Source organism: Panthera uncia (genome assembly GCF_023721935.1).
Source record: "Panthera uncia isolate 11264 chromosome B3 unlocalized genomic scaffold, Puncia_PCG_1.0 HiC_scaffold_1, whole genome shotgun sequence".
Lineage (NCBI taxonomy): Eukaryota > Metazoa > Chordata > Mammalia > Carnivora > Felidae > Panthera > Panthera uncia.
In genome coordinates, this window is record NW_026057582.1 from 28,025,419 (window position 1) to 28,043,903 (window position 18,485).

General features: G+C 36.2%; 1 protein-coding gene across 11 annotated transcripts in view; it reads left to right on the forward strand.

Annotated features, from left to right (window-relative positions):
- Window positions 1–18,485, forward strand: part of NUMB (NUMB endocytic adaptor protein) — a 200,987-nt gene that overhangs the window by 150,017 nt on the left and 32,485 nt on the right. For 7 of the 11 annotated variants that reach the window (XM_049611385.1, XM_049611389.1, XM_049611386.1 and 4 more), the window contains 2 exons: window positions 6,050–6,124; window positions 11,784–11,816. In XM_049611385.1, coding sequence (XP_049467342.1) covers window positions 6,050–6,124; window positions 11,784–11,816 — 108 coding nt within the window. The remainder of the gene's footprint in view (window positions 1–6,049; window positions 6,125–11,783; window positions 11,817–18,485) is intronic. The other 4 variants (XM_049611391.1, XM_049611390.1, XM_049611393.1 and 1 more) reach the window with 1 other exon arrangement.

Sequence of the window (18,485 nt, forward strand, 5' to 3'; positions counted from 1 at the left end):
GGAACCACAGAAGACCCTGAATAGCCATAGCAACCTTATGAAAAAGCTGAAGGCATCACAATTCTGAACTTCAAGTTATATTACAAAGCTGTAGTAATCAATATACTATGGTACTGGCACAAAAATAGACACATAGATCAATGGAACAGAATAGAAGACCCAAGAATGAACCCACAACTATGTAGTCAGTTAATCTTCAGCAAATCCAGAAAGACTATCCAGTGGGGGAAAAGACAGTCTCTTCAACAAATGGTGTTGGGAAAACTGGACAGCTACCTGCAAAAGAATGAAACTGAACCACTTTCTTACACCATACACAACAACAAATTCAAAATGGATTAAAGACCTGAGTGTAAGATGTGAAATCATAAAAATCCTAGAAGAGAACACTGGCAGTAAATTTCTTTGACGTTGACCATAGCATATTCTTTCTAGGTACGTCTCCTGAGGCGAGGGAAACAAAAGCAAAAGTGAACTGTTGGGACTACATCAAAATAAATGTCTTCTGCACAGCAAAGGAAACAATCAACAGAACTAAAAGGCAACCTATGGAATGGGAGAAGATATTTGTAAATAACATATCTGATAAAGGGTTAGTATCCAAAATCTAAAAAGAACTTATAAAACTCAGCACCCCAAAAATGAAAATTAAAAATGGGCAGAAGAGATAGACATTTTTCCAAAGAAGACATACAGATGGCCAACAGACACATGAAAAGATTGTCAACCTCACTTATCATCAGGGAAATGCAAATCAAAACTACAGCGAGATAACACCTCACACCTGTCAGAATGGCTAAAATCAAGAACACAAGAAACAACAGGTGTTGGCAAGGATGTGAAGAAAAGGGAACCTTCTTGCACTGTTGGGAATGCAAACTAATGCAGTCACTCTGGAAAACAGAGTGGAGATTCCTCAGGAAGTTAAAAATAGAATTACCCTACAATCCAGCAATTGCACTACTAGGTGTTTACCCAAAGAATGCAAAAATATTAGTTCGGAGAGATACACGTACTCCGGTGTTTATAGCAGTTTTATCTACAATATCTAAATTATGGAAACAGCCCACTGTTCATCGATTGACAAATGGATAAAGATGTGGTATATATATATGCAATAGAATATTACTTAGCCATAAAAAAGAATAAGATCTTGCTATTTGCAAGGACGTGGATGGAGCTAGAGAGTAGTATTAATGCTAAGCAAAGTAAGAAAAAGGACAAATACCATATGATTTCACTCATGTGTAATTTAAAAAACAAATGAGCAAAGGGGAAAAAAAAGAGGCAGATGAAGAAACAGACTCTTAAATATAGAGAACAAGCAATGGTTACCAGAAGGGAGGTGGGGGGGGGGTGTTAATGTTAAATAGGTGACAGAGATGAAAGAGTGTACTTGTTTGTGATGAGCACTGGGTGGTGTATAGAAATGTTCAATCACTATATTGTACGTCTGAAACTAATATTACACTCCTAACTGGAATTTAAATAAAACTTAAAAAGTATATAAATAGGCCAAATTTTAAAAAATGAGCAAAGGTATGAATTGGTATTTCTCCAAAGAAGATATACAAATAGCTAATTAGCACACAAAAAGATACAGATACTCAGTATCATTAGTCATTAGGAGCATGCAAATCAAAATCACAAGATACTACTTGTTTAATACTAACTATTAAAGGATGGTATAATTTAAAAAATGATAGAAAATAAAGTGCTGATGAGCATGTAGGGAAATTGAACCCATCATACACTTTGATGGGAATGTTAAATGATGCAGTGCTATGGAATATACTTATTAATCTAGAAAGAAATGTACAAGAGTATATTTGAAGGCTACTATAAAACTTCAGAGACATAAAAGACTTGAATAAATAGTGTTAGATGGAATAGGTCAGTATTGTAATGTCAGTTTTTCTCAAATTAACTAATGAACTTAAGGTGATCTTAATTAAAACACCAAAGTTTTTTTTGGACAGGAATTGAACAAAATTATTCCAAAGTTGATAACAAAGATTGAACATAGGAAATAACCAGGAAAATTCCGTGGGAGAAAAATTAGTGAAAGTGACCATGCCAAACCATGTTAAAATGCATTCTTAAATTAACCGTAATGATCAAAATAGCATGTTATAGTGCCACGATAGAAAGACACAACAGTAGAACAAAATAGAAAGTCCAGGATAATGTAATTTTAAAAATATATATATTTGGCATTTTAAGTCAGTGATTAAGGCTAAAGAAACAAAAAGAACTTAATATATGTGACAAGGCACTAAGAATGAGATGCCAGAATTTGTTAAAATGTCAGAACAATGATGCAAATAGTTCCAATTGCTAAGATTTTACTCTTTTCCACTGCTTTATTTTCTTTGGTTATTGACCACAAAATTAAAATTATATTTTTGGACTTTGAAAAAGGCCAAATATCAACAGAAAATAAAGCAATCCTTTCTAGAGCTGAATTCAACCAAGGAGGTATTTAAAAGTCCATTCATCATTGTCTTCTAAGCTGAAAAATAGAGCTTTCCAGAATTTGAGTGTAATATACCTATCACTGTTGCATCTAACTGAATGATGAAAACAGTCTTCAGTGAGAGAGTACTTTATTATTTCTGAGTGTGAGTCAATCTGAACATCTAGAGCTAGTTCAGAGCCACCAAACATTTGACTTTTCTGATAGCCTATAATTTGGGGGTAAAATTGTTCTAACTTAGTAGAAAAAAGAGGTAAGCAAAGATGATAAATATGGAATCTGTCTTAAAGTTATCCTTTGTTGAGCCAGACAGAGGTACACATGAAAATTTGCTACCAGCATCCTTTCTTATTGATATGAAACACTATTATGTATTGTTTTTAATGTAATAGTTTAGAAATTCTCTAAAATTTGAGGCCCTTGTATATACTGAGTATCCATAATGGATTCAGTGATGTTGAGTTTGAGAAAACATTACCACTGTTTCTCATCTATAAAACCAAAGAGTGGAACTAAATGTGGATCTAGATAGAAAGTGTTTAGAAAATAAAATTTGTAGGCAAAATTTGTTGCATTTGACAATCTAAAATAGAATATGTAAAGATTTATCTTGTTGGATTTCATATTATTCAGATTTGGCCTAAGGAGGTTAGACTCCTTCTGCTTAGAACTATATATAATACATCATTTGATTCACTAAAAAGTGAGGATTCTTCCTATTTATATAATGTTCACTCAAAATTATAGCTGTTAAAATTCTTCAGACATTTAATTATTTTGGTCTTAGGTAATGATCGTTATGATTGATGCCTCAAGTTACTTGAAGTCAAATAGTTTCCTAAATTGATTGTAATACACTGGTTTTATGCACTTATGCAGTATTGGAAAGATTTGAGTAAAAATGAAAAATTCCATACGTATGAGCATTATAAGATGGTTCGTGGTCAGGCTGCTTGGGTTTGAGTATTCACTAGCTAAGTGACCTTGGGCAAGTTACTTAAACTCTATGCCTGTGTTTCCTGGGGTTCTTGTTGTTCTGCTCTCCCATACATTCCCACTATTTCACCTCTATGCAGGACCAAATGGTGGGAGACATACAAAGGGGGAAAAAAGCAGAAGGGTGTTGGTCCCATCTTCCTGGAATCACAGTTTCACTAACCAGGAGGAAAGTTCCCCTCCCTGAGAAGTGTGGCTCTTGCAGGTTTCCATTGCTGCCATCAGCGCCACCACCACAGGATATTTTGGGGAGCTGGGATGTGAGACAACAAAGAATTAAGAGAGATAAATAAAAGGGAGTATGATTCCTATACTCTCTCCTGATCTTAGAGCCACAGCTAGAGTGCTTTTCCCAGAGTTCTTTATTTCCCTCAGAGTTCTTTCTTTGCCACAGCACTCACTTTTGGATTTCTGGCTGTGTTAAGTTCAAACTGGAAGCATCAAAAAAGAGAGGGAGGAAAAAAGGAGGAGGAGAATGGGAGGTAAACTCCCTGCCAGTTCAGAAGTACCTTAGGGTGCCTGGATGGTTCAGTCGGCTAGGCATCTTGAGAGTCTGGCTCTTGATTACAGCTCAGGTCATGATCTCACAGTTTTGTGAGTTCAAACACTGCATCAGGCTCTGCGCTGATAGCATAGAGCCTGTGTGGAATTCTCTCTCTCCCTCTCTGCCCCTTCCCAGATCCATGCTTGCTCACTCATTCTCTCTCTCTCTCTCAAAATAAATAAATATTAAAAAATATATATCTAAGATCCTGGTATTCTTCTTGAATTTCTTTTCTACTCTTTACAAAAGAGACCTCAGATAGGTGCTCCATGCATTCTGTCCAGGTTTTATGGTTTCATTCAGCGGGTTGGACAGAGAAAAGTGGGTCTACTCAATGTTAACCCAGAACCAGACCATAAATTTCCTTTTAAAAGAGAGCACTTTCAGGGGCGCCAAGGAGGTTCTGTCGGTTTAGTGTCCAACTCTTGATTTTGGCTCAGATCGTGATCCCAGGGTTGTAGGAGCTCATGAGGCTCTGTGCTGAGCATGGAGCCTGCTTAAGATTCCCTCCCTCCCTCCCTCTCTCCCGCCCTCTCTCCCTCCCTCTCTCTCCCTCCATCTCTCCCCCGTGCTTGCAAGGCTCGCACTCCCTCTCTCTCTTTCCCTCCCTCTCCCTCCCCTGCTTGCAAGGCTCGCGCTCGCGCTCTCTCTCTCTCTCTCTCTGTCACAAAATAAATAAATACATAAATAAGAGTACTTTTGTAATATTCCCACCATCCCTTCTGTTTTCTCTTACCTATTCCCATGCTAAGGTACAGTTTGAATTACATTACTGTAACCTTGCAAAAAAAAGCTTTATTAGCTCTCTATGGACTCTAGGATTAAAGAGAGACTCGGGGCCCATGGGTGGCTTAGTGGGTTAAGTGTCCAGCTCTTGATTTTGGCTGGGGTTGTGATCTCACGGTTTGTGTGAGTTCGAGCCCCACATCTGTCGGGCTTTGCGTTGACAGTGCGGAGCCTGCTTAGGATTCTCTTTCCCTCTCTCTACGCCTCCCTCACTCACACACACACTCTCGGGCTTTGCGTTGACAGTGCGGAGCCTGCTTAGGATTCTCTTTCCCTCTCTCTACGCCTCCCTCACTCACACACACACTCTCTTTATCTCCAAATAAATAAACATTTGTAATAAATAAATAAATAAATAAATAAATAAATAAATAATAAAAAGACACATTCCAGCATTAAAGTTCCCAGCTGTATATACCTCATGTTCTAGCCAAACAGGAATACTTGCAGATATATAGTTATGCTTTTCTACACCTATAACTTTTGTTAAATTCTCTTGGCCTGAAATAGTTTTCTAGCCTTTCAATTTTTGCCTCTTCAAATTCTACACATCTTATAAATATTTTTTTTAATGTTTATTCATTTTTGAGAGAGACACAGGGACAGAGACAGAGCGTGAGTGGGGGAGGGGCAGAGAGAGAGGGAAACACAGAATCCCAAGCAGGCTCCTGGCTCTGAGCTGTCAGCACAGATCCCAGCTCAGGGCTCAAACTGACAAACCCCTCTACACATCTTTTAAAGCTTAAGTGTACTGCCCTCTTAAAATTTGTTTTTTAGTTCTCTGCCCTGCTCTTATATGCTTGCCATAAAAGGAATATGTGATCTCTTCATCCTTTGAGTAACTGTTCTTTTTATTTGTGCCTTTTTCAATATGTGTGTATACATATACATACATGTATTTATATATGTATACATACACAGTTGATTTTAGGATTATTTTTTGTGTTCAGAGACACAGTAACTGTGTCTAGCACAGGCTATTATATTCAGATCCAATAGATTTAGGTAACATTTAGTGCTTACCATGTACTTTTTCACTTCTCTATAACAGCTCTTTGAGACATTTATTCTAAATCTCATTTATATGAGGACACTGAGGGTTAGAAACATTATCTTAACTCTTCTATAGTAGTAGTTTCTTACGTGCAGAAATTTTGATATTCAATTTTCTACCAACTGATACTTACCATATAGTAGCTACTCAATAAGCATAGCAATAACCCTAACTTTTTTCTTCTTTTCTACAGTACCTCGGCCATGTAGAAGTTGATGAGTCAAGAGGAATGCACATCTGTGAAGATGCCGTAAAAAGATTGAAAGCTGTATGTATTTGATGGTTCCCAGGGTTGATCTATATGCTGAAATATTTTTTTTAAAGATTTTGCTCAATAAATTTTAATGATTCGCTATCCAATAACAGTATTTCTCTTAAGGCAAAAGATGTGGGCTCTCTAATAAAGAGCATCTCATGTTGTCATCCAAAGATGTCAGTAATAAAGACCAATTTTTCCAATTTAGGCCAGACATTATCCAAAAGTTACTTTTGATTCAGAACCTAAATTAAACAAGTGGTATGAAATCTTACAGATGAATAATGTTCTAAAACCAAGAGAAAACTATTAGAGTTAGTGTCTTAACTGTGATAACTGGGTTTTAATTACTGATTTTAAATTTACTACAATAAACAGCTTTCCAGGAAAAAGTAGAAGATAGAGTTACCTGTGATGATGGCTAGTGAGGTTTACAGTTGGGGGGAGGGCTTATTATTTTGGCTACTACTCCCCAGTTTCCTTCTATATACTCCTTTAACATAAACAGTGTATTTCCCCTGCCTTTTGCACAAACTTGAGCATACTTGAAATGGAGAGGCCTTTTCCAGGATACATAATGTTTTCTTTGCCTATTATACCATAAAACAAATCCCAGGCACAGGCCTGTGTATTTAGTAAAAGGAGAGAATGGATTCAGAATTCATAAAGGTTTGCAGTAAAGTGTTAATATCATATTGTGGATAGATTTGAAGAATGTTTCATAAACTCTGACAATCCTCTTCGCAACCTTCCTTCTCTCCAACGTGTGGCCTTTTACCCTTTTGCTATGAAAGCATTAACCATTACTTTTGCATGCCCTGCCCTAGACAGCGTTAAATACTTGTTGCTTTAGGTTTGCTGGTATGGTAGGCTGTCACAAGTCTGGCTACTAGTGAGTGCTTTTTTTTTTCTCAATTTGCTTAATAATCAAAACTTTTCTACTTCTTGGTACATCTCATATGACCTCTCTTCTGTAATCCCTCAATATAAAAGATACAATAATAAAGAAGCAACCAACTTAGAGAGGTCTATTATATTTTGGAACAAATGTCTGTGAATCTATTGTAGAAGGGAAAGGAGAAAAATAACTGATTATAGTATGCAAAAAACTAAAAATAAACCAATATGTAGACACATGTACATATACACACACATACATAACATTTACCTCAGATTTTGGTCATTTAAATTCTTAAATGATCGAAGCCTTTCCTAGTATAATCGTCATTAATGTTAAAGGGATTATATTCATCTATTATGATATGTGAAACTATAATTTATAGATTGGTCATGTCCACTTGAGTTTATTCTCCAGTTACATACAGCCTAAGTAATGTAATTTTCCAAGAAACATAAATTCAGTCTCTTCTTTAACAAAATAATTCTAAGTTCACTAGAAGAATAAGTTTAGCTTAGAGAATTTTTAAAGTAATGCAGTGATTTGCCCTACTAGTCACTAAAGAATATTTTAAGCATCATAATACTAATGATCGAAAACAATAGACAAATCAGTGAATAGACTACATAGACCTGAAGCAAACTACAAATAGTTATTAAATCTTATAACTTATATAACTTACACTTAGAAGGCTAGTCTTTTAATTCAGAGTGTGGCTTCATGTTCACTTTCTAAATAAGGGAAAACTAGGGATGGTTTCAGTTTGTACAGAATATATTAAGAAATGGTATTTAGTTTAATGAGCAGTGAATCCGCTTAAGTGGTTTTTTTGAGAGAGAGTGAGAGAGCTTGAGCAGGGGAGGGTCAGAGAGAGGGGGAGACACAGAATCTAAAGCAGGCTCCAGGCCTGGCTCGATCCCAGGAGACTGTGAGATCATGACCTGAGTCGAAGTCGGATACTTAACTAACTGAGCCATCCAGGTGCTCCTTAAGTGTTTTTTTTTAAGCCTACTTTTCATTAGAAACATCTCTTCATTATATACATAAGTTAATTGTGTAAAATACAAATGAATAAAAACAGTACATAAAATTTCTTGCAATCCCAGAGATGGCCATTATTCACCATCTAATTTTATTTTTGTTTTTATTTAAAGCTTATTTTTTTACTTGGAGAGAGAGAGAGAGAGCGTGCGCGCGCACGAGTGGGGTAGGAACAGAGAGAGAGGTAGGGAGGGAGAATCACAAGCAGGCCCTGCACTGCCAGTGCAGAGCCTGACACAGGGCTCGGACTGACAAACTGAACTATGAGATCATGACCTGAGCCAAAATCATCAGTTGGACGCTTAACCAACTGAGTCACCCAGGCGCCCCTTCACCAGCTAGTTTTAAAACTAATTTTTTTAGGAGCAACTGGCTGGCTCAGTCAGAAGAACACGTGACTCTTGATCTCGGTTGTGGGTTCAAGCCCCATGTTGAGTGTAGAAATTACTTAAAAGTATAAAGTTAATAAAAAAAACTAATTTTTTTAATCAAATGAAATTTTTACCTTTTTTTTAACCATGAAGATTATAAACTATAAACATGATTATTTGAGGTATGGGACTATTTAGTTAATAAAATTTAATGGGTTTTATTTTCATCAGAAATAGTAACCAAATTGCCATTTAAAAAATTATGCCTATGCCTGGAACAGTGTTTGGTACATAGTAGCCACTCAAAAAATATTTCTAGAATGAGTATACAGAAAACAATTAGGTCCTCAATATGTGGTCAAATCAAATCTCCTAACAATTATCATCACCATATGTTACATTTAGTGTTTTAAAGTTTATGAAACCCTTTTATGTATCTCTAAAATATCCTGATTTCCCTATGGTCGTTTATGACTAATACGAAGTTTTATATATGTCAGTTGCTTTTCTGGATATACTTAAACTTTTAAACTTTCAGGGGAAATTGACCACTTCTAAACTTTTCATTCAAGAAGTTCTTTAAAGTTTTTCAAACTAATGCTATCCAAGAGACTTGGGGCAAATGTTGTGTATAATTTCAGATAGGTAAACATGTATTTAAAAAATAAGATTGAATTTTTGGGTAATCAGGGTCAATTTCCTATTTATTATAGTCAATAAAACTCCCCCTTACAAATATTCTTTCTAATTCTATACTGAGAGGCTTGCAGTAAGTTGGAATTCTTCAGGATGTTGTTCTTCTCAGACCATATTAGTTCACAAATATTTATGATTTTTCTGTTCTTTTCATAGTTTTACTGTGCAGAAATTTCTGGTTGCCTCCTGCCCCTTATCAAACATTCATCAAACATTCATCAAACATCTATAATCTGCTGTGCCAGATGCTTATATTGTACCAAAAGCTATGTCTCCTTCTTAGAGTTTCAAATAAATGGAAGTAAATGTAAAAGAAGATTAAAGAAGAAATATGTAACTAGTTTGAATGCCAGAGTTTTAAAATTTAAAGAATTATATAGCTCAGATATATCAGTTAAGTAGCAAAACAAACATCGTAAACTTATTACTTGGATGATACTTGAACTAAAAATGTGACATTCTAGAGCTTCTTAAATTTATAAATAATTGAGGAAGCTGGATAATTTGCAAGTATGGTTTCTATTTTTCCTCAATGTAGTCTCTTATAATTTAGGATTACTTTAATATCAACTAGAAGTTATATGCATAGTTAATATTCTCAAACAAAAAGATACTGTAACTAAACAAAATTGAATTTTCAAAATGCTTTTCAAGAGCATAAATATGTTTAAATTCTTTTTACTTTGTATGATAAAGTTAGTTAAAGGTATTTTTCTACTCATTTATTTTGTGACATGAGTGCACAAATTAGCTGCATTGGGACTTAGATTGTATAGGATAAATAATAGAAACAACTATTGCCCATTTTCAGTGCCTTTAATGACATAGGCAGTTGCAGGATGAGTAGTAATGTCATTTATCAGTCTATTTTGTAAAAAGTGTATAGGGCCTTTGGTTATCTTGCTTGACAGTAGTTCAATACACTCTTCCTTTTAAAGGTCTTTTCTTCCCGTTGTCTCTGAGTGTCTCTCCTTCTCTGTCTGGGTTTTAGACTAGTTTCATTATACTGACAGTTTCTAATATGTTGTTTTTTTTATTCACTATTTGATATATTTGCTTTAATATATGTTCTTGTTTTAGCAGGTAAAAGAATCATAACTTGTTTTAAAAAAACACTAATATTCTCTGATAGCTATCTTTTAATGCATTTGCACGTCAACTTTTTTTGTTAACATCTGAAGTCTTTTATGAAGAGGGCAAACTACATGTTTAACAAGAGCTTTCCTGGGAGCTAAATTAAATATTAACAGATCTCCTTCCCTCACCTCCCTAGCCCTCAAGAATGGTGAATCTTTTAACTTGGGCTGCATCTTTAAAAGCTGATGGTTACTCACAGTCTAACAAAACTAGGGTCACCAAACTTGGCAGTAGAAATAAACTTACTCTTATTACAATAACTACCTCAATTACTTCATTGTTTTTCCAGCTTAAGTTCAAAACATTTTTTTGGAAATATTTGATGCTGTTTGTGATTTTCAAAACTTAGGTGGAAAACGAACTATTCAGTGTTTGAGAGTAGTGAATGAGTTTATAAATTGTTTGAGAGAGCAAAATTTCAGTACATTTGTCTTTTTCTAGATACTTATCCAACATTAAACGCTGATTTTAAAAACGAAAAGCTTAAAGTATAGTTCAACCAGAGTTAGGAAATGTAAAGTTAAGACAGCTTGGGTTAGAACCCATCTACTTTGCATTCAAGTTCTGATTTTAAATGGTAGCCAGCTTTCAAAGTTGTACATGCTTAAAGATTGGTGCTGGGACCATAGTTAGATAGCTCTCTCTTATCTACATAGTTTCAGAGCTGTATACTTAGAACTGTCAATGCAAGTTTCTTTATTCTAAAACAGTAACATTTTAAAAGAAAACAAAACCCTATTTTTAAAATTTCTTTTGTGGTTCTTGTTTGGTTCTCAGATATATTTGTTTTTTCAGCTGCAATGAAAACATTAGCTTTGTGTTCTTTATAGCTGATTTATTCTCTTTTTGGAATAGAACGTATCTATTATTTCCCCTATGATTGTTGTGGAATTGATCAGCCCAGAAAAAACATACAAATTGACCCTAATGCATAAGTAAGGATTCTCTAAGTAACCTCTTGAACTCAGTAAGAAAAAGTTTGACAAGGATTCTTGCTGCATACTCATAATTTAATTTTATGTGTTGCATTTTTTATGTGGTTATTCAAATGTGGACTGTTTTTTTAATTCATGACTTCACATGGTTGACCACTGATGTTTACATTGAAAAAATGTATATGGAAATTGAAAAATGTATTTACTACTCACTATTAGGAAATTTAAAATGCAAATCTTGCCAAACCAATATGTGTTCATCTTTTTCTCTGCTGCCAAATTTGGATAATCTCTGTTTCAAAAGTAAATACAGAATACTAAACTAACTAGTTGCTCTGCATGGATACACAGGTTCTGATTTCTTCTCACTCTTTTCATGGATTCTTGGGCCATATAGTATGTTTCCCTGCATTTTCATGCACCCTTCCTTTTTCCCTGTCACTCCTGGTATGGATAACTCTTTAAAACTCTCACTCCCTCCCCTTCTCCTACTTTGCCCTTTACCCAACTTCTGTATGTGCTTATTGGTGTGAAACCCTGGGACATTTAGCCCATACAATAATAGCGCTCGACTTGTCCCCCTGTTCCTCCAGGAAAGGAAGTTCTTCAAAGGCTTCTTTGGAAAAGTAAGTTTGATGCCACATTCGTGCTTGCTTTATAAGGAGTTACACCCCTAGTATAGCACTGACATTGGTTTCTTCATAATACAGGAATTGATTTGACTATAGAGGGAAATTAATAAATTGGAAACTTGCTATCTATGATGTTAACTGTGTGTCTGTTGATACTAAAATCCAATAATTAAAGCAGATAAGTTAAAAGAGGATTATTTCCTCAAAGCTAGGTATTAAATTTAATTTGATCTTACAAAGCTGTTCATACTAGCATATTAGCTGGGTTTTTAGCAAGTGGATTTTACTTAGTGCTCAATGTTGAGGGAGAAATGGGAAGAAAAACTAAGTTTGAGTGGAAATTGAATGTACACATTTTACATTCAGTGCTAATACTTTTATTTTTCAGTCTAAATCAAATTTCAGGTAAAGTGAGTGAAAGTACATAAACCTACATTTGGAGATTCTGTGATTTTTTTTTTTTTAAACCTGGGCTGCTAATCTAAGAAAAATGATCTTAATTAGCAGTCTACCAAATATCTATCATTATGTGGGATATTCTTTCTGTACATGCTTTTCAAGTAATGATTATTTAATGTTCAGTTTCTTAAAATTAAGAATATATATACAAATAGCTAAATACATTTCTAACATTTTTGTGTCAAAGCTTATCATTGTTTAGTTTTGAGTAAGTGCTACAAAATAATTCAGACTGAGACAGCATAAGAAAACACTACTGTCATTGGATAACTGACTATAAATTATAAAAAGTTAATGTGAATATAAAAATCCCATCACAATTTTTTTTTTACTAGGTGGTTTTGTTACCTTGGAAATTTGTTTTAAAGAACAAACAGTTTCCATTTCTTAAGTAAATATTTTAGTTGTAACTTATTTTTACATGTTCATGTAGGTCACCTTTATACTATAAATTTGTCTATAAACAAATTTGAAGAGCTTGAATGGCTTGATTCAGTTTACTGCTGTGAATCTGAAATAGAAAGTCATATAATTTACCCACATATGTCACAATAAAATTTCTTAGTAGACATCTTGAGTTTGAGTTAAATTAACAAGTCTATATCTAGAAAGAACTAATCCTATAGATATCTGCATCATTACAGTTAACCCTGAACAATGCCAAGGATCAGGGCCTTCATCCCTCTCCGCAGTGGAAAATCCCTGTATGATATTTGACTCTCCATGAACTTAACTACAGTAGCCTATTGTTGACCTTACCGATAACATAAACAGTCCATCAACACATATATATTTTTTTAATGTTTATTTTTGTGAGAGAGACAGAGCACAAGTGGGGGAAGGGCAGAGAGAGAAGCAGACAGAAGGTCTGAACATGCTCTGCACTGAGAGCAGAGAGCCCTAAGTGGAGCTCAAACTCCGGATCCATGAGATCATGACCTGAGCCAAAGTCAGATGCTTAACCAACTGCGCCACCCAGGCGCCCCATCAACACATATTTTGTATGTTATATGTATTATGTACTGTATTCTTATGATAAAGTAAGCGAGAGGAAGGAAAATGTTAATTAAGAAAATCTTGTGGTACCTGGGTAGTTCAACGTTTTTTATTTATTTTTGGGACAGAGAGAGACAGAGCATGAACGGGGGAGGGGCAGAGAGAGAGGGAGACACAGAATCTGAAACAGGCTCCAGGCTCCGAGCCATCAGCCCAGAGCCTGACGCGGGGCTCGAACTCACAGACCGCAAGATCGTGACCTGGCTGAAGTCGGACGCTTAACCGACTGCGCCACCCAGGCGCCCCTGGGTAGTTCAGTGGATTAAGCGACTGACTTCAGCTTAGGTCATGACCTCACGGTTCATGAGTTCTAGCCCCACATTGGACTCTCTGCTCTTGGTGTGGAGCCCACTTTGCCCGCTTCGGATCCTCTGTCTCCCTCTCTCTGCCCTTCCTCCACTTGTGCGTGCTTACTCTCTCTCTCTCTCTCTCTCTCTCTCTCTCTCTCAAAAGTAAACATTAAAAAAATTTTTTTAATCTTAAAAAATACATTTACAGTACTGTATTTATCAAATCTGTACATAAGTGGATTTACACAGTTCAGTATTCAAGGGTTAACTATATAAATAGGCATTATAATTGTTAAGGAAGTTTTTGTGGATATTTATTCTTTTCCAAATAGAATTTCTCAAAGCGATTTTACATCACCATAATTATTATACAATTTAAACTAGCTTCCAAGTGATCAGTTTTTAATATGTCTACTTAGTAAAACAACCTTGGGGCACCTAGGTGGCTCAGTTGGTTAAGCATCTTGATTTTGGCTCGGGTCATGAGCTCATGGTTTGTGGTTTGAGCCCTGCTTGGGTTTCTCTCTTTCTCAAATAAATAAACTTAAAAAAAATAATAATAACCTTGTATAGACCTTGTATAGAAGGCTAGGTTATAGAAAATATTGATTTGGTTTATAGAGAAAACTTGTTAAAAGGTTATACAACATGCTGTTAGGGAACAAAGGTAGCTTTCAACTCAAAATCATCCCAAAGTGGCAATATTCATTGCTATATAGAATGGAGTCAGGGTGCACTTACAGTGTAGCTGAACTGGGTCACACTGTTGCATTTTGCAACATGATTATATGGCATGAGAAAGAAAATTAAGAATCATCTCAATCCTTAAAATAACCCTGAAATTATTATTCTCCCTGTTTTACAGTGAGGAAACTAAAGTTTATAGAGCTAGGTGTCCTACCCAAATTCACAGATCTAATAAGTGGTAGAAGCTAGAATTTTGGACCCAGATAATTTGACTCCAAAGCCCACATTCTTAGTCACTATGCTATACAGTCACTCTGTTTTCTTATTATTTACAACCAAAGTTTTAAAGATTGAAGCTTGGGGTGCCTGGTTGGCTCAGTCGCTGAGTGTGTGGCTCTTAATCTCAGGGTGGTGGGTTAAAGCCCCGCACTGGCTATATAGATTACTGAAAAATAAAATCTTTAAAATAAAATAAAAAGATTTAACCTGAAAAGGTGCTAATAAATAGCTTCCTATAAACTTATTTCACTTTATGTTTTTTTGTTTATTTATTTATTTTGAGAGAGCGTGTAAGCAGGGGAGGGGCATAAAGAGAAGGAGAGAGAGAACCCAATCAGCCTCTGCATTGTCAGTGCAGAACCTGATGTGGGGCTAGAACCCACAAACGAGATCATGATCTGAGCCAAAATCAAGAGTCAGACTCTTACCTGACTGAGCCACCCAGCCACCCCTCAACTCACTTTTTTTATTAAGGCTTTAAAGAGTTTTTTTCAGTGGTTCAAACCAACATTTTATTTATTTGGAGATGTTTATTTATTTTGAATTTGTTTTAATATTTATTTTGAGAGAGAGAGCTTGAGTGGGGAAGAGGCAGAGAGAGTCCTAAGCAGACTCTGCACTGGCAGCACAGAGTCCAGCTCGGGGCTTGATCTCACAAATCATGAGATCATGACCTGAGCCGAAACCAAGAGTTGGACGCTTAACTGACTGAGCCACACGGGAGCCCCTTATTTGGAGATATTTAAATCATACTAGTGAGTTTTACTCTCACAGAATTTCCTTAAAAGACGCTCAGCAGATGGGCAGTAGGTGTTGTACAGAAGTGTGGAATCACTAAATTGTACATCTGAAGCTAATATTATACTATATGTTAACTAACTGGAATTTAAATAAAAACTTTTTTAAAAAGGAAAAAAAGATACTAAACAATCTCCTACTAGCATCTGTGAACCATTGTGACTGTCAGAATTCTTTTGTTATTGAAGGGAGAATTCTTTTTATGGCAGGACAATTTTATTCTAATGTACAATTTTTTATGTTATAGTAAGTCATTTAAAAAATTATAAAAACCAACGGGGAAGAAGCATTACCCATAATCTCAGCAGGAATGTGCTTTTAAATGAAAAACTTTAATTTGGAGCCTTTTAAATCTTTCAAATTGCCATTATTCAACCCACTTGCGCACTAATCTACAAGAAATTGCCTGGCGGAAGAGACTTGGTTTGTCAAGTTTGCCAGGTCAATTGTGGCTTAATGAAAGCTGAAAATGAAGAATCTCATAGAACAGTATATGATAGGTAGGTTTTTTGTTTTTTGGGGTTGTTTTTGTTTTTGTTTTTTATTGCTTATTTACCTTTGAGAGAGATAGAGAGACACAGTATGAGCAAGGGAAGGGCAGAGAGAGAGGGAGACACAGAATCGGAAGCAGGCTCCAGTCTCTGAGCTGTCAGCACAGAGCCCGACACAGGGCCTGAACCCACAAAGTGTGAGATCATGACCTGAGCTGAAGTCGGACGCCTAACCGACTGAGCCACCCAGGCATCCTGGTAGGTTTTAGGGGGTTTTTTTGTTTGTTTTTTTTTTAATTAAAGTATAGTTCACATATATAACATGTTAGTTTCAGGTGTATAGTGATTTTATAGTTAATTGCATTTTGAAACACTATGATAAAGGTAGTTATCTTCTGTAACCATACAATGCTACTACAATATTATTAACTATTGAGTTTTTAATCCAGTACAGTTTCTCATAAATTTTGACACTTTCTTAGCCTTCATGTCATGTATGGTTTAGTGGTCGAAGATAAAGAAAACAACAGTTAGGAAGAGGGATGTCCACCAAGCGCACTTGCATAAAAGTAGGTAGATGAAAAGATTATTAGCCCTGAATCGGGATTTATAGATCATCGCCAGGAGGATTGCTTCCTCTTTTTCCTAAGTTGTTTCCTGAACCTGACCAATGGGTCACTTCCCTATTCCTGCATCACCAGTTAATGGAAGCAGTGTCTCCACAAGCTTTTGCAATAGGGAACAGATAAACCTGAGTCTGTTACTGTATTATTAGCTCATTGTAAGCTTATATGCCTCTTGGGTTTTTTTGTTTTGTTTTGTTTTTTTGAGAGAGAACACAGGCACGTGTGGGAGAGGGGCAGAGAGGTAGACAGAAGGTCTGAAGCAGGCTCTGCGCACACAGCAGAGAGTCCAATGTAGGACTCGAGGTCATGACCTGAGCCGAAGTCAGATGCTTAACCGACTGAACCACCAAGGCGCCCCAAGCTTACACACGTCTTTAGAAAGAAGGAAAAAAACCCTGAGAACCATTTGCCAAACTAGCTACATTAAATTGCTCACCATTGTTAGGAGAGCCAGGAATGTACTCAACTTTTTAGGATGTACTGCATACAGCTTCATTAGTGTATTTGGCCGTACCAAATAAATACTTGATTAACTCAAATTACATGACACTTAACATTTGATTGAAAAGGATTTTATAATTTTAATATATTTGAGGCACCCTCTGAGCTAGGTAAACTATATTCCCATTTTATGAGGAACTGATTGAATACAGAGATATGAAATGTTCTTAGGCCATTGTATTAGAAAAATTCCAGTCAGTCTACCTCCTGCGAGTCTCTCTTCTATGAATTTCCTTTACTACTCACATAAAGTATTCATTTCTGGTCCCCAAATATGTAGAGATTTTTTTTTCTCCCACACCAACCAATTTTTTGCAACCTCAGCTGGTTATTCCACACTTTAGCTCAGTTCTAACACTGTCTACCTGGAGATAGTGTCTGACCCCACACCTTAAGGGCTCAGTCCCACAAGACTTCCCCTACCCTACTTCCAATGCCAGTCACAAGTAGTAAGTCCCAACGTTACCTACAACTTCTGTACAGTTTGGCTAAAACCTGGAGGTTCCCACAATTCCCTCCTCTGGTTTAATTTGCTAGAACAGCTCATAGAATTTAGGGAAATACTTCATTATGTTTACTAGTTTATTAAAAGATACGATAAAAGAAACAGAAGAAGAGCTACACAGTGTGAGGTCTGGGAGGGTTCCGGGAGCTTCTGTCCCTATGGAGATGGAGTGTGTCACCCTCCTAGTATGATGCATTTGCCAACCTGGACGCTGTCTGAACCTTGTACTATTGGGGTTTTATGGAGGCTTCCTCACATAGGCGTGATCAATTATTAATGATTTCTAACCCCTTTCCTTCCCTGGAGGATGGATCTGAGGTAAGGCTGAACAAGCTTCTCATCATGGCTTGTTCTTTCCGCTGATCAGCCCTTATCTAGGAGCCTACCCAAAGTTGCCTCATCGAACAGAAGATGCTCCTTATCAGTGTCCTTATCACTTAGGAATTTACAAGGGTTTTAGGAGTTCTGTGTCAGGGATGGAGTCACAGACCAAATATCAGAACAAGAGATGCTCACAGTGCTCTTATCACTTGGGAAATTAGGAAGTTACAAGGGTTGCAGAAGCTTTGTGCCCAGAACCAGGGGCAGAGACCAGTATATATTTTCCATTATCTCAAAACGATTTGCTTATATTTATATAGAGCTTTATAGTTTGTGATATGCTTTGACCTAATTTCTTATTTACTGTTCACAACCACTCAGTGAATTAGGATAGTTCATGAAACTACATTTTACAACCAAGCTCAAAGAAGTCACCCAGTTAGTAGTAAAGAGCAGTGCCTACCCTGAAACCAAGGTTTTCTGAAACTTGGTGCAGACTTTTTCACCTACTCGATATTGATGTTTTCTCAGAAGTACGCTAGATAGCACAAGGGCCTGAATGTTTCCCACAAACATGCATTGTATGCCTTGCACAGTTTATAAATTTGAATTAGTTGCCAAAATGTCAAACATGAGAGTTTTCACATGAA